The sequence below is a fragment of the Triticum urartu genome, chromosome 5 (assembly GCF_003073215.2).
Source record: "Triticum urartu cultivar G1812 chromosome 5, Tu2.1, whole genome shotgun sequence".
NCBI classification, from domain to species: Eukaryota; Viridiplantae; Streptophyta; class Magnoliopsida; order Poales; family Poaceae; genus Triticum; species Triticum urartu.
In genome coordinates, this window is record NC_053026.1 from 455,037,135 (window position 1) to 455,061,029 (window position 23,895).

General features: G+C 43.5%; 1 protein-coding gene across 1 annotated transcript; it reads right to left on the reverse strand.

The window, feature by feature from the left end:
* Window positions 1-17,926: 17,926 nt before the first annotated feature.
* LOC125556254 (BTB/POZ domain-containing protein At1g55760-like) lies at window positions 17,927-20,905 on the reverse strand. Its single transcript, XM_048719024.1, has 5 exons — window positions 20,722-20,905; window positions 20,446-20,591; window positions 19,803-19,903; window positions 18,274-18,924; window positions 17,927-18,144 (listed from the first exon to the last, which is right to left on the reverse strand). Exons 1-5 carry the CDS (start codon window positions 20,841-20,843, stop codon window positions 18,052-18,054), a joined length of 1,113 nt encoding a protein of 370 aa, XP_048574981.1. The 5' UTR covers window positions 20,844-20,905; the 3' UTR covers window positions 17,927-18,051.
* Between the last annotated feature and the right edge of the window lie 2,990 nt (window positions 20,906-23,895).

Sequence of the window (23,895 nt, forward strand, 5' to 3'; positions counted from 1 at the left end):
TGTTGCCACCAGACTTTTTTGATAAGAAATGATGTTCATGAAATGAGGTTGATAGAAACTATTGCTGTCATACTCCCATATGCTGGTTACTGCCAAAACGATACCTGTTACAAAAAAGAAGTAATGAGTGCAGTAAAAGGAAAAAAATATAGTTGTTGTGAAAAAATAATCAAAATTGCTTGTAAGTGTGGAAAATTAATGGATGCAATCACATGTGCTAGCAGGTGCTGCAACACAAGAAAATGGCGCATGACAACGGGGATAATGTGGATATCATTATGAGTGGTGTGGGGACAAACCAACAGTGTGAATATGCACACACGGCAAGCTTTGGTTCTGCCAAAACAGATGAAGGTAAAACATTTACCATGCCACCACATTTTTGTACACAAACTTGTTACCATCGTACTTGAATTGCAACTACCACCCTATGTTATTTACAACTATCACATTCACCATGAAACAGTTCATCAATCACGTAGCTTGATGCGCACAGGTTACCATGAATTTAGGTACAATTACCACACTTACTGCATACGAATTATCATGCAATCTGTATTACAATTGGAATTACATGCTTTCACTTTACAGCTACAAAAAACATCTTAATGCATGCAAACTTTACCAAGAAACTGGAGTACAAGATACCACTAGTTTTGGCGTGTAGAAAATATAACACAAATTAACAACTTTCAATCACATTACAGGTGCTACATCTAGAAGCAACCCGGTGGTTCGAGAGACAAGCAAAGAACCGACTACTAGCAGCATAGGGGGGAGAGAAAACTTCTTTGATCATTCAGTCAGCGAGCCGGCGAGTCCAGAAACAGGAGGAGAGAATGCTGAACAGGGAGACAAAAATACCGAGGCATACTCCACACCGAAACCTCCTGATGAAACGATGAAGTTTGATACTTTTGAGGAAGCTTATGAACACTACAGGCAATATGCACTGAGACATGGGTTTGGAATGAGACTGGAATACAGAAAAACAATTAAAGACAATACTGTAAGCAGAGTCCTCTTGGTTTGTGGGAAATACGGCAAGCCAAAAACAAACAAGGAGGAGAAAGAGGATGTGCAGGACCCAAAAGGCATCCTGAAGAAGAGGAAAAGAGGGAAGGTTGTGAGGTCGGGATGTCCGGCCCACCTTTACATCACCCACACGGATGCGTGGTGGAGAGTCAAACGCTTCAACGACGACCACAACCACCCTCTAATAAGAAAGCCGTCCTTGACAAAGTTCCTATCAACACATAGGAACATTCCAAAAGATGAGCAGGACTTCTTGAAGATATTGCACGGATGCAACATAGAGACAGCAAGACAGATGCAACTAATGTAATGGTTCTACGGGAATCCTAAAGATGTACCATACACAACAAAGGACATCGCAAACCAGCGAGCTAAATTCCGGATGGAGTACCGCAATGCTGATGTGGGGAGCACAATCTCGTACTTCCAAGATATGAAGGCACAAGATCCAGATTTCTATTGGAGAATAAAGCTTGATGATGAGGACAGAGTGGAAAATTTATTTTGGATAGATGGTGCGTCGCGCAGGGCATATGCTAGATACAATGATGTCATCTCATTTGACACAACATACATGACAAACATGTACAAAATTCCATGTGCGCCCTTCATTGGCATTAATAACCATGGGCAGTCAATCCAATTTGGTTGTGGGTTTGTTCGAAACGAACTATCTGGTAACTTTGTGTGGCTGTTTAATGCATTCTTGCATGCAATGGGTGGAATTGCGCCAAAGAACATAATAACAGATCAAGATTTTGCAATGAGGAGTGCTATTGATGAGGTGTTCATCGGGATAGTACACAGGAATTGCCGCTGGCATATAATGAAAAAAGCACAAGAGAAGCTTGGGAAGCTGATGGCTGACAATGAGCCACTAAACAATGCATTCAAGGATTGTGTTGACAACAGCCTGGCTGGTATTTTACTTCCCACCCCTCACTAACTTAAAACACAGAAAAATGGGCACATAGAAAATGGGTTTAGATGCATGATAACAACAGTTACCATCTAACAAGGTGACAAGTTACCAGAGGATTATAGAAAAATTACCTACATTAATTGCTTTCTGTACTACCCCTATCATGTTCATGTTTGATGTACACATTTCAGTTGTTCACCCCACTACTTACAACAAAAACTTTTCAATCACCAGCTAGTGCTGATTGATATGAGTATCTTTTTGTTGCTAGTTAAAAATGATGCTTCTACTACACACAGAGTGGTAATCGCTTTGGAAAAAAAACTTATCCTGTGTGCAAAGTACTTACCATGATGCTTGAACTAAAGTAACCAGGTGTGTGTGACAGAATTATCAACAACAGTGGTGTTCCCTAGTTACCAAATATGTTTGAACCAATGTTACCATCCTTCAAATACTTGATGTTACCATGTTTATGTTATGAATGCAGTTGAGGAGTTTGAGTACAAGTGGTGGGTGGTGATGGAAGCGTATGGCCAGACCGACAACGAGCATTTCCAATGGTTGTGGGAGAACAGGAAGTGTTGGGTCCCGGTATACTATATCACGATTTTTTTCCCATTCTTGCAGACCACGGCAAGAAGCGAGGGTTTTAACTCTGTGCTCAAGAAGTATGTCAACCCAAACAACTCACTGGTCGAATTCGCACAACAGTACACTGCGATACAGGATAAGGTGATGGCTAGCGTGTCAAAAGAGCAGTTGGAAACAGTGTACAAAGAAACCGAAATGTACTCGATGAACCCGCTGGAGATGCAGGTGCGGGGGCTGTACACACATAACTTGTTTTGCAAGTTCCAGGTGGAGATGAAGGTGAAATCAGCATACAGATGCGACGCATTGGATGATGGTACTTTCAAGGTCAGCTCAGTGCGGGGGATAATACCAAAATATGGAGACAGGGACTACCATGTGCAAGCAAACATGGTTGAAGAGACATACTCGTGTAGTTGCTGCAAGTTTGATCGTGACGGTCTAGTGTGCGCGCACGTACTACGAGTTATGGACCAAATTGGGGTATACGAGATACCTGAAAAGTACATCCTAAAAAGGTGGACTTGGGATCCAGAGGAGGATCTTATTCAACCTGATTTCGAACAGCCAACAGTTAAGAAGTCGATGCCAGAGGAGGGGAAAAGCGTCATGCGATACACGTCAATTCTTAAAGAATTTAAGGCATCGGCCAAAGACGCTTTCCTAACAGATGACGGGACCAGATTGGCAAGAAAACACCTGTATAATTTCAAGGAGGAGCTTGAAACCCTAAAGAACAATCAACTTAAAAAAGCAAGAAAGGAAAAGGAAGAAGCAAAAGGATCGTTTCAAGGACAGGCAGATTCCTGCTCGATACCTGTGGGGCGGATGAATGAAGACAACCCCGTCACACAGCACCAAAACGCCCCCCATGCAAGACATCCAGAGAAACCAGCCACACAGCAAACAAGTGCCACTAATGTGCAGCGACAGGAGAACACCGCCACACAACAAGAAAGTGCTACTAATGTGCAGCGAGAGGGTAACCCTGCCACACAGCAAGAAAGTGTGTGTGTGACGATACATACTAGCAAAAACAATCATGCTTTTGTCATCCAGCCCCCACATCCTGATGCAGCTCCGTCCTCAAACACAAAGTTGATACTAGACCGTCCCAAGACTACAACAAAGGGGCGACCAAAGTCAAAAAGAAAGCAGTCAGGTTTTGAGATTGCAAAACCCAAGCCAAAAAGGAAATGTGGTGTGTGCGGAAGTCTGGAACATGACAAACGCACATGCAAATCTCCCCTAGCAAGATAAAAATGAAGAAGGTGCTATTAAAAAGAAAGATGGTGTCTACAATTTTTTCATGGACCATAATGTGCAAGCTACAAGCCCCAATAACATTCCAGTTATCAGCATTGTATCATGGATTTATAGTTGCTTTGTAATGCAAAAAGTGTATATCTATAATTTAAGCAAGCTATCAGTACCCTATTCTGCCAGTTACCAGCAATGTATGATGAAATTGACATGGATTTGTAAATCCAATATTTTTATATCTACATTTTTTGAAGGCTACCAGCACTGCATTGTATTACTTATGAACAAAAAATTAGGCCTTCTTACACTTCTAAAAATTGCTTATTAACAAAATATAATCACAGTAGTGAATTTATCATATAGTCAGTGACTTCGCACTGTGTATACTATAGTAAAACAGCATGTCAACACTTTGCTCCATGGCATTGTCGATGACAGATTCATACAAAAAAGTTATCAACACATTTTGGTAGAAGTTATCACACAGTAGTAAAAAAAATATCACCTCATCACCCTTTGCTCCATGGCATTGTCGATGACAGATTCATATAAAAAAGTTATCAACACATTTTGGTAGAAGTTATCACACAGTAGTAAAAAAAATATCACCTCATCACCTGCTGCCGAACAGATGATAACGCCACTGTTTGCATTTGTTTTGATAATGATCTAACCACCTGAATGTCATAATTTTCCGGAGAGCTGGAATTTGTTCCTGAGTTAAGGCTGGAACATTTTTGCCATCCCACACCTCAAGGTACGTGCAGGCAAAAAATCCGCAATCAATGCTGAAACATTTGTGATGAAAAAAACAACACAAAATCAGTTTAAATTGAAGTTTTGTGACCAGATCAATAAACAGGGATGAGAAACATATAGTGGGGTGTTAAAAAGAGAGTGAATAATCCACAACTAACCCATTATCCTGTTTGAACACATCAATGTACACAAGTTCATAGTCCTGAATCTGCTTATGCGAGTCCTTGTAATTTATCAACCAAGCCTTCTTTATAGCGTTCATGTATCTTGTCGCATGCTCGAGAAGAGAAGGACTATCTTGTTCACGCAATGAATCTAGAACTTCAAACCGCTTCGCCCTAAGATTTAGTGACAGCACATATCAATGCCCGTCATCTGGACCGAGGCCCAACTTTTGCAAAGCAGGGAATAGCAGCTGCAAAAAATTAAAAGGCAGTAAGCATAGAAGGAGTTGGAAAAGAAACAAAATTACCAAGATAACAAATGGTCATGAAATTCACATGGGAGGCAACTAGAAAAAGAAATTATCAGGGCAGAAAGGTCAAAGTTGCCAGTGTGCATGAAAGAGGTTATCATGACATGAAGAACAAAACAATATCCCCAGATAACAGTAAGTTACATGATATTAACAGGAAGTTACCAAGACACTAACTGTAAAGTTACCAGATCCAGCAAACATAACATACCTGATCCTGGTGACTAAGAATGTAAGACTTGTCCCGTCAAAAATACTTCAATACACACTTGGATTTGAAGTCTCCTATCGACAGATACACAGATAGCAGCCAAGGGAAGATGAGCCTGTTTGGCGTTTCCTTATACCGGAGAATGCGAACATGTAACTCGGCAATGCTGGTTGATAGTTTCCCAACTCCCTTCACACAATCGGCAAGCTCACTGAGGGTGACCCACCTACCATCAATGTCGATAACCCTAACACTACAAAAAACAAAAAAAGATTTAAAAAAATACATTTCAAAAAATGGCACACAAGTAATGATTTATGTTAAAAAAATGAGAAAAAGGATGAAAACATACTCTTTAATCTTAGAGTTGGAATCAGTAGTATGCTTGATAACTTCATTGTAAACATACTCTTCCTCCTCGCTCGGTGTGAGGGTGGCAAAAGGCGGGAGCAGGTATTTGGACGGGTGGGTGACCCTAACTTTCCGAATAAAGGATTTAGGGGTTGAACTGCGTACTAAATGCTCTGTGCGAGGTGGTAACTCTGGTGTAACATGTTGGGTTATGTAGTAATTTCAAAAAAAATTCCTACGCACACGCAAGCTCATGGTGATGCATAGCAACAAGAGGGGAGAGTGTGATCTACGTACCCTTGTAGACCGACAGCGGAAGCGTTGTGACAACGCGGTTGATGTAGTCGTACGTCTTCACGATCCGACCGATCCAAGCACCGTTACTCCGGCACCTCCGAGTTCTTGGCACATGTTCAGCTCGATGACGATCCCCGGGCTCCGATCCAGCAAAGCGTTGGGGAGGAGTTCCGTCAGCACGACGGCGTGGTGACGATCTTGATGTTCTACCGTCACAGGGCTTCGCCTAAGCACCGCTACAATATGACCGAGGTGGAATATGGTGGAGGGGGGCACCGCACACGGCTAAGGAACGATCACGAAGATCAACTTGTGTGTCTAGAGGTGCCCCCTGCCCCAGTATATAAAGGAGCAAGGGGGAGGGGGCGGCCGGCCTAGGAGGGGGCGCGCCAAGGGGAGTCCTACTCCCATTGGGAGTAGGACTCCTTCCTTCCTTGTTGGAGTAGGAGAAGGGGAAAGAGGGGGAGAGGAAGAAGGAAAAGGGGGCTGCGCCCCTTGTCCAATTCGGACCAGAGGGGGGGCGCAGGCCTCCTTCCTTTTGGCCTCTCTCCTCTATTTCCGTATGGCCCAATAAGGCCCATATACTCCCCGGCGAATTCCTGTAACTCTCCGGTACTCCGAAAAATACCCGAATCACTCAGAACCTTTCCGATGTCCGAATATAGTCGTCCAATATATCGATCTTTACGTCTCGACCATTTCGAGACTCCTCGTCATGTCCCCGATCTCATCTGGGAATCCAAACTCCTTCGGTACATCAAAACTCATAAACTCATAATATAACTGTCATCGAAACCTTAAGCGTGCGGACCCTACGGTTCGAGAACAATGTAGACATGACCGAGACATGTCTCCGGTCAATAAACAATAGCGGAACCTGGATGCTCATATTGGCTCCTACATATTCTACGAAGATCTTTATCGGTCAGACCGCATAACAACATACGTAGTTCCCTTTGTCATCGGTATGTTACTTGCCCGAGATTCGATCGTCGGTATCTCAATACCTAGTTCAATCTCGTTACCGGCAAGTCTCTTTACTCGTTCCGTAATACATCATCTCACAACTAACTCATTAGTTGCAATGCTTGCAAGGCTTTATGTGATGTGCATTACCGAGAGGGCCCAGAGATACCTCTCCAACAATCGGAGTGACAAATCCTAATCTCGAAATACGCCAACCCAACATGTACCTTTGGAGACACCTATAGAGCACCTTTATAATCACCCAGTTACGTTGTGACGTTTGGTAGCACACAAAGTGTTCCTCCGGCAAACGGAAGTTGCATAATCTCATAGTCATAGGAACATGTATAAGTCATGAAGAAAGCAATAGCAACATACTAAACGATCGGGTGCTAAGCTAATGGAATGGGTCATGTCAATCACATCATTCTCCTAATTATGTGATCCCGTTAATCAAATAACAACTCTTTGTCCATGGTTAGAAAATATAACCATCTTTGATTAACGAGCTAGTCAAGTAGAGGCATACTAGTGACACTATGTTTGTCTATGTATTCACACAAGTATTATGTTTCCGGTTAATATAATTCTAGCATGAATAATAAACATTTATCATGATATAAGGAAATAAATAATAACTTTATTATTGCCTCTAGGGCATATTTCCTTCAGTCTCCCACTTGCACTAGTCAATAATCTAGTTCACATCGCCATGTGATTCAACACTAAGAGTTCACATCACCATGTGATTAACACCCATAGTTCACATCGTCATGTGACCTATACCCAAAGGGTTTACTAGAGTCAATAATCTAGTTCACATTATTTATGTGATTAACACCCAAAGAGTACTAAGGTGTGATCATGTTTTGCTTGTGAGATAATTTTAATCAACGGGTCTGTCACATTCAGATCCGTAAGTATTTTGCGAATTTCTATGTCAACAATGCTCTGCACGGAGCTACTCTAGCTTATTGCTCCCACTTTCAATATGTATCTAGATAGAGACTTAGAGTCATCCAGATCTGTGTCAAAACTTGCATCGACGTAACTTTTTACGACGAACCTTTTTTGTCACCTCCATAATTGAGAAATATTTCCTTATTCCACTAAGGATAATTTTGACCGCTGTCTAGTGATCTACTCTTAGATCACTATTGTACTCCCTTGCTTAACACAGTGTAGGGTATACAATAGATCTGGTACACAGCATGACATACTTTATAGAACCTATGGCTGAGGCATAGGGAATGATTTTCATTCTATTTCTATCTTCTGCCGTGGTCGGGCTTTCAGTCTTACTCAATTTCACACCTTGCAACACAGGCAAGAACTCTTTCTTTGACTGTTCCATTTTGAACTACTTCAAAATCTTGTCAAGGTATGTACTCATTGAAAAAACTTATCAAGCGTCTTGATCTATCTCTATAGATCTTGATGCTCAATATGTAAGCAGCTTTACCGAGGTCTTTCTTTAAATATTTTTTTTCAAACACTCCTTTATGCTTTGCAGAATAATTCTACATTATTTCCGATCAACAATATGTCATTCACATATACTTATCAGAAATGTTGTAGTGCTCCCACTCACTTTCTTGTAAATACAGGCTTCATCGCAAGTCTGTATAAAACTATATGCTTTGATCAACTTATCAAAGCGTATATTCCAACTCCGAGATGCTTGCACCAGTCCATAGATGGATCGCTGGAGCTTGCATATTTTGTTAGCACCTTTAGGATTGACAAAACCTTCTGGTTGTATCATATACAACTCTTCTTTAATAAATCTATTAAGGAATGCAGTTTTGTTTATCCATTTGCCAGATTTCATAAAATGCGGCAATTGCTAACATGATTCGGATAGACTTAAGCATAGATACGAGTGAGAAACTCTCATCGTATTCAACACCTTGAACTTGTCGAAAAACTTTTGCGACAATTCTAGCTTTGTAGATAGTAACACTACTATCAGCGTCCGTCTTCCTCTTGAAGATCCATTTATTCTCAATTGCTTGCCGATCATCGGGCAAGTCAACCAAAGTTCATACTTTGTTCTCATACATGGATCCCATCTCAGATTTCATGGCCTCAAGCCATTTTGCGGAATCTGGGCTCACCATCGCTTCTTCATAGTTCGTAGGTTCGTCATGGTCAAGTAGCATGACCTCCAGAACAGGATTACCGTACCACTCTGGTGCGGATCTCACTCTGGTTTATCTACGAGATTCGGTAGTAACTTGATCTGAAGTTACATGATCATCATCATTAGCTTCCTCACTAATTGGTGTAGTAGCCACAGGAACAGATTTCTGTGATGAACTACTTTCCAATAAGGGAGAAGGTACAATTACCTTATCAAGTTCTACTTTCCTCCCACTCACTTCTTTCGAGAGAAACTCCTTCTCTGGAAAGGATCCATCTTAGCAACGAATATCTTGCCTTCGGATCTATGATAGAAGGTGTACCCAACATTTTCTTTTGGGTATCCTATGAAGACGCACTTCTCCGATTTGAGTTTGAGCTTATTAGGATGAAACTTTTTCATATAAGCATCGCAACCCCAAACTTTAAGAAACGACAACTTTGGTTTCTTGCCAAACCATAGTTCATACGGTGTCGTCTCAACCGATTTAGATGGTGCCCTTTTAACGTGAATGCAGCTGTCTCTAATGCATAACCCCAAAACAATAGTGGTACATCGGTAAGAGACATCATAGATTGCACTATATCCAATAAAGTATGGCTATGACGTTCGGACACACCATTATGCTGTGGTGTTCCATGTGGCCTGAGTTTGTGAAACTATTCCACATTGTTTTAATTGAAGACCAAACTCGTAACTCAAATATTTGTCTCCGCGATCAGATCGTAGAAACTTTATTTTCTTGTCACGATGATTTTCCACTTCACTCTGAAATTCTTTGAACTTTTCAAATGTTTCAGACTTATGTTTCATCAACTAGATATACTCATATCTGCTCAAATCATCTGTGAAGTTCAGAAAATAACGATACTTGCCGTGAGCCTTAACACTCATCGGACCGCATACATCAGTATGTATTATTTCCAATAAGTCAGTTGCTCGCTCCGGAGAACGGAGTCTTAGTCATCTTGCCCATGAGGCATGGTTCGCAAGCATCAAGTGATTCATAATCAAGTGATTCCAAAAGCCCACCAGCATGGAGTTTCTTCATGCGCTTTACACCAATATGACCTAAACGGCAGTGCTACAAATAAGTTGCACTATCATTATTAAATTTGCATCTTTTGGTTTCAAATTTATGATTATGTGTATCACTACGATCGAGATCCAACGAACTATTTTCATTGCGTGTGTAACCATATAAGGCTTTATTCATGTAAACAGAACAACAATTTATTCTCTTACTTAAATGAATAACCGTATTACAATAAACATGATCAAATCATATTCATGCTCAACGCAAACACCAAATAACACTTATTCAGGTTCAACACTAATCCCGAAAGTATAGGGAGTGTGCGATGATGATCATATCAATCTTGGAACCACTTCCAACACACATCGTCACTTCACCCTTAACTAGTCTTTGTTTATTCTGCAACTCCCGTTTCGAGTTACTAATCTTAGCAATTGAACTAGTATCAAATACTAAGGGGTTACTATAAACACTAGTAAAGTACACATCAATAACATGTATATCAAATATACTTATGTTCACTTTGCCATCCTTCTTATCTGCCAATCACTTGGGGTAGTTCCGCTTCCAGTGACCAGTCCGTTTGCAGTAGAAACACTTAGTCTCAGGCTTAGGACCAGACTTGGGCTTCTTCACTTGAGCAGCAACTTGCTTGCTGTTTTTCTTGAAGTTCCCCTTCTTCCCTCTGCCCTTTTTCTTGAAACTAGTGGTCTTGTCTACCATCAACACTTGATGTTTTTCTCGATTTCTACCTTCGTCAATTTCCGCATTACGAAGAGCTTGGGAATCGTTTCCGTTATCCCTTGCATATCATAGTTCATCACGAAGTTCTACTAACTTGGTGATGGCGACTAGAGAATTCTGTCAATCACTATCTTATCTGGAAGATTAACTCCCACTTGATTCAAGCGATTGTAGTACTCAGACAATCTGAGCATATGACACTAGTTGAGCGATTCTCCTCCATCTTTTAGCTATAGAACTTGTTGGAGACTTCATATCTCCCAACTCGGGTATTTGTTTGAAATATTAACTTCAACTCCTGGAACATCTCATATGCTCCATGACGTTCAAAACGTCTTTGAAGTCCCGATTTTAAGCCATTAAGCATGGTGCACTAAACTATCAAGTAGTCATCATATTGAGCTAGCCAAACGTTCATAACGTCTGCATCTGCTCCTGCAATAGGTCCGTCACCTAGCGGTGCATCAAGGACATAATTCTTCTGTGCAGCAATGAGGATAAACCTCAGATCACGGATCCAATCCACATCATTGCTATTAACATCTTTCAACACAATTTTCTCTAGGAACATATAAAAAATAAACACAGGGAAACAACAACGCGAGCTATTGATCTACAACATAATTTGCAAAATACTACTAGGACTAAGTTCATGATAAATTTAAGTTCAATTAATCATATTACTTAAGAACTCCCACTTAGATAGACATCCCTCTAATCCTCTAAGTGATTACGTGATCTAAATCAACTAAACCATGCCCGATCATCACGTGAGATGGAGTAGTTTCATTGGTGAACATCACTATGTTGATCATATCTACTATATGATTCACGCTCGACCTTTCGGTCTCCGTGTTCCGAGGCCATATCTGTATATGCTTGGCTCGTCAAGTATAACCTGAGTATTCCGCGTGTGCAACTGTTTTGCACCCGTTGTATTTGAACGTAGAGCCTATCACACCCGATCATCACGTGGTGTCTCAGTACGAAGAACTTTCACAACGGTGCATACTCAGGGAGAACACTTTTTGATAATTAGCGAGAGATCATCTTAAAATGCTACCGTCAATCAAAGCAAGATAAGATGCATAAAAGATAAACATCACATGCAATCAAAATATGTGACATGATATGGCCATCATCATCTTGTGCCTTTGATCTCTAACTCCAAAGTATCGTCATGATTTCCATCGTCACTGGCATGACACCATGATCTCCATCATCTTGATCTATATCAATGTGTCGTCATATGGTCGTCTCGCCAACTACTGCTCTTGCAACTATTGCTATCGCATAGCAATAAAGTAAATCAATTATTTGGCGCTTGCATCTTATACAATAAAGAGACAACCATAAGGCTTCTGCCAGTTGCCGATAACTTCAACAAAACATGATCATCTTATACAACAACTTATATCTCATCATGTCTTGACCATATCACATCACAACATGCCCTGCAAAAACAAGTTAGACGTCCTCTACTTTGTTGTTGCAAGTTTTACGTGGCTGCTATGGGCTAAGCAAGAACCGTTCTTACCTACGCATCAAAAAACCACAACGATAGTTTGTCAAGTTGGTGCTGTTTTAACCTTCGCAAGGACCGGGCGTAGCCACACTCGGTTCAACTAAAGTTGGAGAAACTGTCACCCGCTAGCCACCTTTGTGCAAAGCACGTCGGGGAACCGGTCTCGCGTAAGCGTACGCGTAATGTCGGTTCGGGCCGCTTCATCCAACAATACCGCCGAACCAAAGTATGACATACTGGTAAGCAGTATGACTTATATCGCCCACAACTCACTTGTGTTCTACTCGTGCATATAACATCAACACATAAAACCTAGGCTCGGATGCCACTGTTGGGGAACGTAGTAATTTCAAAAAATTTCCTACGCACACGCAAGATCATGGTGATGCATAGCAACGAGAGGGGAGAGTATGATCTACGTACCTTGTAGATCGACAACGGAAGCGTTTGGTTGATGTAGTCGTACGTCTCCACGGCCCGACCGATCAAGCACCGAAACTACGGCACCTCCGAGTTCTAGCACACGTTCAGCTCGATGACGATCCCCGGACTCCGATCCAGCAAAGTGTCGGGGAAGAGTTCCGTCAGCACGACGGCGTGGTGACGATCTTGATGCACTACCGTCGCAGGGCTTCGTCTAAGCACCGCTACAATATTATCGAGGACTATGGTGGCAGGGGGCGCCGCACACGGCTAAGAATAAGATCACGTGGATCAACTTGTGTGTGTATAGGGTGCCCCTTGCCTCAGTATATAAAGGATGGAGGAGGAGGAGGCCGGCCAAGGCTTGGTGTGGCCAGGATGTGGAGTCCTACTAGGACTCCAAGTCCTAGTAGGAGTCCACCAAGAGGGGAGGAAGGGAGAAGGAAGTAGAGGAGAAGGAAAGGTGGCCGGCCCCCTTTTCCCTAGTCCAATTCGGACTAGAGGGGAGGGGGCGCAGCAGCCCCCTGGCCCTTTTTCCTCTTCCCACTAAAGCCCATCAAGGCCCATTGCTTCTCCCGTAACTACCCGGTACTCCGAAAAATACCCGAATCACTCGGAACCTTTCCGATGTCCGAATATAGTCGTCCAATATATCAATCTTTACGTCTCGACCATTTCGAGACTCCTCGTCATGTCCCCGATCTCATCCGGGACTCCGAACTCCTTCGGTACATCAAAACTCATAAACTCATAATATAACTGTCATCGAAACCTTAAGCGTGCGGACCCTACGGGTTCGAGAACAATGTAGACATGACCGAGACACGTCTCCGGTCTAATAACCAATAGCGGGACCTGGATGCCATATTGGCTCCTACATATTCTACGAAGATCTTTATCGGTCAGACCGCATAACAACATACGTTGTTCCCTTTGTCATCGGTATGTTACTTGCCCGAGATTCGATCGTCGGTATCCAATACCTAGTTCAATCTCGTTACCGGCAAGTCTCTTTACTCGTTCTGTAATACATCATCCCGCAACTAACTCATTAGTTGCAATGCTTGCAAGGCTTAAGTGATGTGCATTACCGAGAGGGCCCAGAGATACCTCTCCGACAATCGGAGTGACAAATCCTAATCTCGAAATACGCCAACCCAACATGTACCTTTGGAGACACCTGTAGAGCACCTTTATAATCACCCATTTACATTGTGACGTTTGGTAGCACACAAAGTGTTCCTCAGGCAAACGGGAGTTGCATAATCTCATAGTCATAGGAACATGTATAAGTCATGAAGAAAGCAATAGCAACATACTAAACGATCGGGTGCTAAGCTAATGGAATGGGTCATGTCAATCACATCATTCTCCTAATGATGTGATCCCGTTAATCAAATAACAACTCTTTTGTTTATGGTTAGGAAACATAACCATCTTCGATTAACGAGCTAGTCAAGTAGAGGCATACTAGTGACACTTTGTTTGTCTATGTATTCACACAAGTATTATGTTTCCGGTTAATACAATTTTAGCATGAATAATAAACATTTATCATGATATAAGGAAATAAATAATAACTTTATTATTGCCTCTAGGGCATATTTACTTCAGCCTTGTCAATCTCCTCTGGGGTAAAGGCCAATCCCAGGCCCTCGTTTTCATCGTCCGTGACCCGCAACGCAGGGTCCTACACATCCGCCCTAAGCCGGGCGCGGGATTCCTCCCTGGAACCCATAAGTTGGATGTAGAACTCGTAAATGTGGCGGACGATATCCTGTTGCCGCAAAAGGAGCCCCTGCTCAGATTGCAAGCGCAGAATGGCGCATTTGCGGCGACGGCCATTAGCATAGGCGTGAAAATATTGAGTGTTCACTTCACCCTTGAGCGTCCATTTGATACCATCGCGTCTACGCCAGTACTCCTCCTCAGCTCTAAGGAGGGACTCGACCTGGGCCTCAAGCGCGTAGCGCTGAGCCCAGTCTTGCTCCGAGAAGGTATGAAAAAAATATAGTATTTGGAAACCATATAGTATTTGGAAAAAAATATATAGAAATAATGCGTAATCATCGGATGCTGGGGGATCCTAGCCCACAACAACCACCACCGCAGGATTCTCCTTCAGAAATCGGATTAGTCTGTTATAAGCACTTACAAGTTACAGTAGCAGTACCCCTATCTTTTGGAAATCATCCTTGTAAGGTGTACTCCCTTTGTAAACTAATATAAAAGCGTTTAGATCACTATTAGTTTACCGAGAGAGTATAACCATAACAGCAAAGAATATAGTGTTGAGTTAAAAAAATTGAATATAGTGTTCCGCTAGAAATTTTGTTGAGAAAGGAGCATAAGGGAAAAGGGGAGCAGCGGCAATACCATCTCCAGCTCCCAACATAGAAGTCTTCCTTGGATCTTTTGATTTGCTCATCGGGTCCGAGCTCCAGCAGCACAAATCTTCCTTCAACTTCCACGTCGCTCCCCGTGGTCGATCTTGACATCTCTCGGATGGACTTTTTGATTAAAGGCGGCGTGCTGTTCAGAGAAGAAGGCCGGTAACCCTAGAACTGGAAACCGTAAATTTCGAATGGCAGGAGGAAGGAAGCAGATGCCATCCAAAAACGGTTTAGGGGGTCCGTGCACGGTGATGTGCGGGTAGGTGAGTAAATTACGCGCTGGGGTTTGAGATAAGCGAGATATTGTTCCTTCCTTGACGCTGAATTCGTTTCCTGGGCATTCTTTTTTCACGAAATATTTGATTCGCCAGCGAGATTTCTTCCCTCCTCGTCTCCATTTCATTTATATTGCAAACTTGCATGAAAAGCAATATGTATTTTTTAGAGTCGCATGCAAAATATTTATTGCCAACTAATTAGTGACCGAAATCTGCCCGCAGTTTTCTCTTCTTTTTTTGCAAGTGTCAGAGTTGGCATCAAACAACGCGTGGCTAAACCTTCATGGTTCTCCCCCTGAAAATGTTAAACCAGCATCGATCTGAGGGGACGGGGAACATAGCGCGTGTTACAGCAAGTCTTTTTCGGTGGCCATAATTGGGGCTCCATATAATACTTTTTACAAGCACAACATTTTCTTGGTTTGTCAATATGTTTCATCTGTATCCTCTCTCTGTTGTGCTGGTCTTGACCCTCAATTTTTTTCTTACTACCCATTTTAAGTTATGTCCAATTTTTAATAAAAATTGTACTCCAGAAAGACATTACACAAAAGCTGATTTGCTTGATGTGCCTTTCTATGTGGAAACTGGCTGGAGCATTGAGTATTTGATTAAGAAAAAATGGCGGTTACTTGGCTATGCTTTAGCACATAAATTGTTTTTTATCAATGATTTTTCTTACCGTCTGGCCTATACGTTCGATTGCTTTAATAAAGCATACTGTACTTTGTTAGCCAGGGAAATTAAAGGATTAAGATCTGATTGAAGAATTTCCAACTACTGACCAGCAACATCTTCTGTAAGCAAGCCACTACTGAAGGGATGTCACAACGTCAAAAAAGAAGAAGGGATGTCACTTTAGGTTTGAGCGGGGGTTTGGGAAGATTGTGAATATCGTGATATCAGCTTTTCAGAGAAAATTTGTGCTATACATATACAAATTCAGGTTGTTATAAGACATATTCCCCTTTAATGGTGATGTGTACCGTTGATGTTTATCAATTGTTGAATGGAGATGTATCCTTGAATATTTTGTGACATTTTTTAATGATTCGGTATTTTACGCAATCTTATGGATCACATCTCGACGGCAATTCCAGACGTGTTATGCATATTAAGAACAAATTACGATATTGGGGAAATTATTAAAGGGAAGATGCCGGCGGTTGATCTCCCTGTTGAACCTACCATTGTTAGAAAGAAACAATTACCCTGGCCTAAACCGCCAGCTAGATGGGTTGCTCTATCAACTGATGGCTCTTATGTCAAGAAAATTGGGTTGGCAGGTACGGATATGGTTCATAGAGACTCGGTAGGGACAGATATTATCTCGGCCTACAGATATCTCTTCCATTGCAAAGATGCTCTAGAATCCGAAATCAGCGCCATGTTGGAACTTGGAAAGTATCTCAATCAGTTTGCAGAGGACGGGGCTTCCTATTATTATTCAATCTGACTGTTCTGTCCTGGTTGCTGCATTAACTAACGAGTCATTGGACAAATCTGCTCATGGACATTTGATTCTGGAAATTAAGAGGCTCCTCGAACCGCGTAGGTTTATTCCGCAGAAATTAGATCATCACCAAAATTGTGTTGCTCATTGTTTAGCTAATACTGGTCGTTCTGGAGGTAGCACCACATGTTGGTTGCACCGTGTGCCAGACAGTGTCTACTTTTGTATTAGCATACTGTAACATTATTTTAGAGGAATAAACCAAATATTGTGCATGCAATTTTTTTAACATATTGCGTAAATAAAACTCATGGTATATTCAATGATGTACCTACTTTTCTCTATAAATAAGGTGAAAGTTTGTAGTGTTTAACTTTTGCAAAAATCTATAGGCACTACATTATGGAACGGAGGAAGTATAATTATTATAAAGGCATAAACATTAAAGTTGTAATTTAGTTAGCAAATAAAGTCTTAATACATCATTTATATGTAATTATATGATGCAAATAATGTTTATAAGATAAATGTACTCAATTATAAATAACTATTGAATAAATACAACATGGTTAAGTGTGCGCGGAAGGTGGGGGGCATATGCCCCCACTCCGCCGTTATGTTCTTTAAATCACATTTAAAAATATTATTTGGGTGTGTAGATGTATTGGGCCCTAGGCCTTTTGCCATGGCCTAGGACCGACCCTAGGACTTTAAACATCGCAGGCAGCACCCGGATATGGAGGAAACGTCGATGTAAGCGTTGAGCTGGGCAGACCTCCAGACAAGAGCACGACTTCTCGCCTAGGTAGCAGAAGCAGCGGGGATTTCCGCAGTAGTCGGTGGTTAACTTTGCATCCTCGTATTGTTATGTTGGTTATTAACTCTGCGTGGCTTTATTTATAAAGTCGGGCATGTGTATTTCTTTTAAAAAATACAGATCATAAATGGACTTAGCAATCTTTTGTCAAACAAAAAAAAGGAAACATGCAATCCATCACACCCTGATGCACAAAGCTTGGGCAACACAATTTATACTTATGCAATTCACGAACCGGGAATGCAGTACTCATCTAGCCCACTCATCGCCTACAAAGCCCCGACATTGAACCGCTTGCACAGACGTTTGAGCAAACACTTGCGAGACCTAGAATGGGAATCTTGTAACAGACGAAGCGGGCACAATTCACTTGGCCCACTCGTCGCCTGCAAGCCGGACATTGAGCCGCCGGGCTCGTTTATCCGGAGCGCCGCCATCGGAATCCTGGCTTGGCGTGGACTTCCGCCGGCGACCCCGTTTACCTCCCGCGGTGTTGCTCGCATCCAGCTTAGGCGTGGACGTCGGGACTTTGGACCTCCTAGCCAGAATGCTGCTGCCTGAAGCCTTGCTAGGCGGAGACTTCCTCACACTGGGGCGCCGAGTCTTTTTAGCTGCAGGTTTCTTCTCCTTGGCCGCGAGCTTTCTCCCTCTGAGAATTGCGGTCGAGCGGATCTCGTCAGCAAGGTCCTGGTCTGCCGCCGCCATGAACGCCTCGAAGTCCTCGGGGATCTCGTACATCTTCCCGAAGTCCACGAGCAGCCTGACGCACGTCCGCTTGAGCGCCGGCAGGCTGTAGGTGTGCGCCATCTGCAGCCTGTCCAGCACGTTCTCCACGCCCACATCCTCCCTCAGGCTCTCCTCGCAGGCCTTCTTCAGGTTGGCGATGCCGTACTTGTCGCCGGCGGCGACGAGCTCGCTCCGGTGCTCCAGCAGCTCCCACTCGGACCTGGCGTCGCCGTAGAGGTAGCGGACCAGGGCCTTGCACGCGTCGATGGACATGTCGGAGATGTCCACCGTGGAGAGCTCCTTCTCCCTGAGGTTGTGCGAGAACATGCTCAGGAACACCGGCGACCGCGCGGCCAGGACGGCGCGGTGGGCCCTCATGCTGCCGCCGGCCGCGTTGACGGTGATGTCGGTGAGGATGCCTTCTCGCAGCATGCGCGCGACGCCAGACTGGGCTTGCTCCACTGACGCCGTCCTCATTTGTGTAGAGCGCAAAAAGGATTCTGTTTTGCCATACTGTAATACAGAAAACTGCATCGTTAGTTCGTTACACTAGCAGTAATATGCGCTGCTGCTGCAATGTTGTCCTTAAGGTTCCACTTTATTCAGACAATAAATCATCTAAACAAAGCAAGAAACGGATGTGCGCGGGCAATGACATACATTCGGTCCCATTCATATATGAGGGATATTCTCTCTAAACTCAACGCAATCTAGCCTTTAAGTACAATCATCCATGTGATGTAAATTAAATTGGTGAAGGAACATTATTTTAAATAATTTGACAACATTATAATTTGAAATCCAAATTCGATCACACTGACAAACTCAGGTGATATATAGTAGAATTTGTGGGTGTTCTGTTTTTCTATGTTATTTTGTATTTTACTGAATCTCAAAATTGCCAGATTTAGGCTAAAGACTACTCATAGATGGTGGTGAAGTTACTTTGTGTCTTCCTCATTTCTCCATTGTGACTTTTTTCTCTCTCTATTGTGAGCCCTAATCTGGTGATTTCCATCTCTTTGCACAATCAGAGGAATGAGGAAGTTATCATTGAATCTCTTCAACTTTGTGTCATGTACATTTCTTATCCCTAGACCATCAGAAAGTCCTTCAATTATGATGTTGAATAGTCTTAGTCCCTAACTTATACTCTTACAATATCCGGAGAGCTCAAGAGTATCCGGAAAAAGAAAGTTTAAGGGACTGACTTAGACTCTTACTCCCTCCGTCCCAAAATAAGTGTCTCGGCTTTATTACAATTTTGTACTAAAGTTAATAAAAAATTAAGACACTTATTTTCGGACTGAGGGAGTATAATATTAGAAGTTGACAAATAGCCATCTGTACTTTAAGGAAGAAAAGGAAAAGGAAAAATATGTGAGTTTTACCTCAGTAATGTTGCGAAACTCGATCTCAACCAAGCATCTTGTAGATTTACATCCATCTGTCACTGTCCATGTATGAGGACCATTGAGAGGTAGGTCAACTTCTGCATGTGTGTACTACTTGTCAGTAATGTTAGAAATTTTTTGCCCATGTTAAAGACGTAAAATAAGTGATACAAAGCCGTTCGAAATTACCAATTGCAAATGCATGTATGTGGAAAATACAAAGTCTAAAAAGAGAAAAAAAAATACAGTATATTGTTTGAGATTTAGAACCACGATATGGAGTAAACATTGCAAACAGGTAGGCCACGGATAAGTATCATGTCATACACATTGTTTGTAACGAAAGAGTCAACATGATTAGAGTGATTAATCCACCAATAAATAGACCCGAGAAGAGTAGTTTACAATATATCTAGTTTTATGAAGTAGTACAAGACATTTAGTTGAGTGTTTAGTCTCAAGTGTCAATGACGGCCTGATAAAGATCCTGTCATTTTTGTATACCCGAACAAATCTCGGTTCTAGATCGAACGGCTCTAGTTATTTATCCGTCGTCTGAGGAGAACATTTCATAGCAAGATAGGGGAAATAGGCTACACATTGATCGGTGCTAACCATAGTTCACACAAGAAAATATTACCTTGACGATTATGAATTACCACCGGTTGATTTTCAGGAAAGAGCACCAGTTTTAGGGTAACGGAAGCCAAGCATTTGTCCCAAAACAGTGAAGATGTCGAAAGCGTCACCGAAGTATGCTCGTCGACTCGGACCGCAGACAGTTGCCTGCACAATTCAAACGGAACGATTAGGAACACTTGGAAAGAACAAAAATACCAACCGAAAACCCGTCCGCTGCAAGAATTTTGTTGAAGAACGAAGAATAAAGGCAAATATATAGGAGGAGCGGCAATACCATCTCCGTTTCCCGACAGAGAACTCTTTCCTGGATCTCTTGGTTTGCTCATGGGGTCCGAGCTCCAGCAGCACGAATCTTCCTTCGATCTCCACGTCGTTCCTCGGGACCGGTCTCGACATCCCTCGGATGGAACTTTGTTCTTTGTCTGGTGAAAGGCGGCGTGCTGTTGAGACTTGAGAGAGAAGAACCCTAGAACTGGAAAAGTCAGATTTCGAATGGCAGGAGCCAGGAGGGAGGAGGGAGGAAGCAGAAAGGCTAAAACGGTTTAGGGGGTACGTGCACGGGGACGTGCGGGTAGGTGAGGAAATTACGGGGTGGAATTCGAGACGAGAGAGATCTTGCTCCTCGCTGACGCTGGCCTTGGTTTCCTGGGCATGCTGTTATCACGCTAATTGTAGTGTTCCAAAACTTGGCTGTGCTGATTAAATGGTTTAGCTTTTCCTTTTTTTGGGAGGAACGATTAAATGGTTTAGCTTTGGGCAAGTATTTGTTTCACCATAAAATTCTGGCGAGGTTCCTTCCCCTCCTCTCTGTTTTAATTGTCTTGCCAAACTTCCATCCATATATTTGTTGCCAACTTGGTAACTGCCGCTTGCCCAGCACTATGGCTGGACCTGTGTGAAGTATGGAATCGTTGTGTTCCATTTCAAAAAAAAAAAACACTTGGTGACTGAAATGTTGTCACCATCCCTGACATGGCGGCCCCAGCTGGCAGCGACCTTGCCAACTCGTCGACCAGGGTCGCATGGCCAACTCTCGTGTGGTTGGACCCCGACTAGGTGTAGTTTAGGCCCAGCGCAGTCTCTTCGCTACTTATTCCCTTCCACACGAAAGAAGATGCCATCCAGTGGACCAGGATAAAGTGGTTACGACACAACTTGCTATTCTTCGTGTTCATTTTGTTTTGTTCCTCATTTGTATAACCCGAATTTGTGATTGTAATCGTTACCAACTACTCAAATTCATCAGAATGTGGAACACATACACAGAAAGGCCACTGGAATCATAACATTTGGTATTAGAGACCAATCACCACTCCTTCCTCTTGCGCTATCACAATTCATGGAGACCAGGAGCCTTCAGCGGGTTCGTCTTCATCTAGAAGCCATTGATTCGTTGAAAGAGGAGTACTTCTAGTGGTTCAACGTCGCGCTCAAGGACTTCTGCGTCGACCTCCGCACGAACATGGTCGCTGTCAAGTCCTACACCGCCAAGCTCGACAACCTAGTCGCTTGATATCCGGATCTGGAGAAGAGGGTCACCAAGATTGGCATGGTCTTCGCTGCTTAGCAGTAGGACAGTGCCTCTTCATCAGAGTCGCTCGGTAAGGAAGGGCTGAATGATCTCGTGGCTATTCCCCCTACCCGCAACAACCGGCCGCCCCATCGGCCCCGGGCACGACGTGGTCGGGACTCCTCGTGAGTCAGATGACCACGACGATGTGTTTCTTCACTGGAGTAGGTGCAAGTGACCACACTGAAGCCCCTCATGGTCACTAGTCAGTTTCCTGTGTAGTCCACACTATCTTTTCCTTCCCCATTCGATCATGATAGCCAGCTCCTCGCAGCTGGAGGAGCTCCCGCTCCAGCTCGCGACACGGCAGGGGCGGAGGGAAACGGCGGGGGCGAAGGGGGCTGGCTGGGGCAGACGGGATCGGCGGGTGCTGGATCTGCTACTCTCCGTCCATGTATTGGCGGCGGGGGGACGACGAGGGAGGGCGGCGGCGGCGGCGGGCGGCTGGGTGACGAGGCATTCAAGTCTACGCGCTACCGATTCATTTCGGTTTCTTTTACCAACAAAAATATCCATGCGTTGCAACAATATAAATAGAAATATTACTACAAGTCCTTAACCTAGTTAGCATAGCTTAAGGGCATGTACAATGGTTGATAAGATAGTCTCATCTTAAGTCTTGCATGTAATTTAGAGATGACAAAAAGAAATGTCTACAATGGGTCATTTCTTAGCCTTATCTTCAATAACTAGTTATTTCTGAAAATATGATGAGACATATTGTGCTAAGAGATCATCTCCTTCACCTCATCATTTATCCTACGTGGCAGTCCTAAAATAACACCATTGTACATGCCATAAGATCCCCTCCACGAACATGATCATGTCTTGTACTTTGCCAAAAAAGGCTTTCGCCCCGCTTTATAAATAAAGCAACCATCAATCATACAGAGTCAAGGTCACAACTGAACACACCACAAAGCCACCGCAGGCAAGGTCCAACACACACACGCACAAACATAGGCAGACCCAAGTTCAGCTGTGGGCACATCACAACAAGCCCAGCACAAACGAGCGGCGAAACAACACAAACATGGCGGTGGCGGAGGCGTGAAGACGATGATCTAATCTGGTTCCGGTGGTGGTGGGGGGAGCGGTGGAGCCATCCGGAGAGCCATCGCGCGAAGCTGGGTGATAATGGAGGTGATGGCGTCTCTCTCTCCCTGGGATGGCTAAGCGGCCGCCAAAGCTGCAAGTTACCATACCATTTGAACAAAGCGTCAGTAGCATGACGAATAGATATACGCTGAATCACAAGTTTATTCCTAACAGTCCACAGCGTCCAGGTAAGCACCCCAATGGCCAGCCACCTAATGTGGCGCGCCGCGAGTGGGATCGCCTGAAGTTCGGAAAAGAGAGCGGGGGAGTTGTTATGGTCCCAGCTTCCACCCACTAACTTGCAGAAACAACTCCATAGGAACTGCGCGGACACGCAGGTGAAGAAGATATGGTTCGAATCTTCTTCAGGCCCGCATAGCGGGCAACGCCCATCCTCAGGGCCATTGCGCTTCAGGACCTCTACGTCGGATGGGAGGCGACCGCGAATCCATTGCCACAATAAGATCCTAATTTTCAGGGGGAGGCGAATCTCCCAGATGGAGGTGAGCGCCTCATGGCCAAGCGAGGGGGCGATGGTCATGTAGAGAGATTTGGTGGAGAATTGCCCAGAAGGCTCTAGTCGCCATCTGGAGCGGTCATCTTCCGTCATGAGATCTGGCTCGTGGAGAGCAATGCAGTTAAGCAGCTCCTGCCAGTCCACGTTCTCAGCCGTGCCAAAAGGTCTCTGGAACGCGAGTTGCCCTAAGTCAATAAGGGCGGTCGCGACGGAAATCCGCGGGGCCGCCGCGATGGAGAACAAGTCCGGAAAGCGGGCCGCAA

Bases quoted from the DNA above. Each gene is read 5' to 3' on its own strand.
- LOC125556254 (XM_048719024.1), bottom strand. From the start codon at position 20,843: ATGTCGAGACCGGTCCCGAGGAACGACGTGGAGATCGAAGGAAGATTC. The intron at 20,592-20,721 runs GTATTGCCGCTC...TGAATTGTGCAG, and splicing joins TCTGTCGGGAAACGGAGATG to GCAACTGTCTGCGGTCCGAG. The intron at 18,145-18,273 runs GTGAGGAAGTCT...CGCCGGCGGAAG, and splicing joins AAAAGACTCGGCGCCCCAGT to TCCACGCCAAGCCAGGATTC.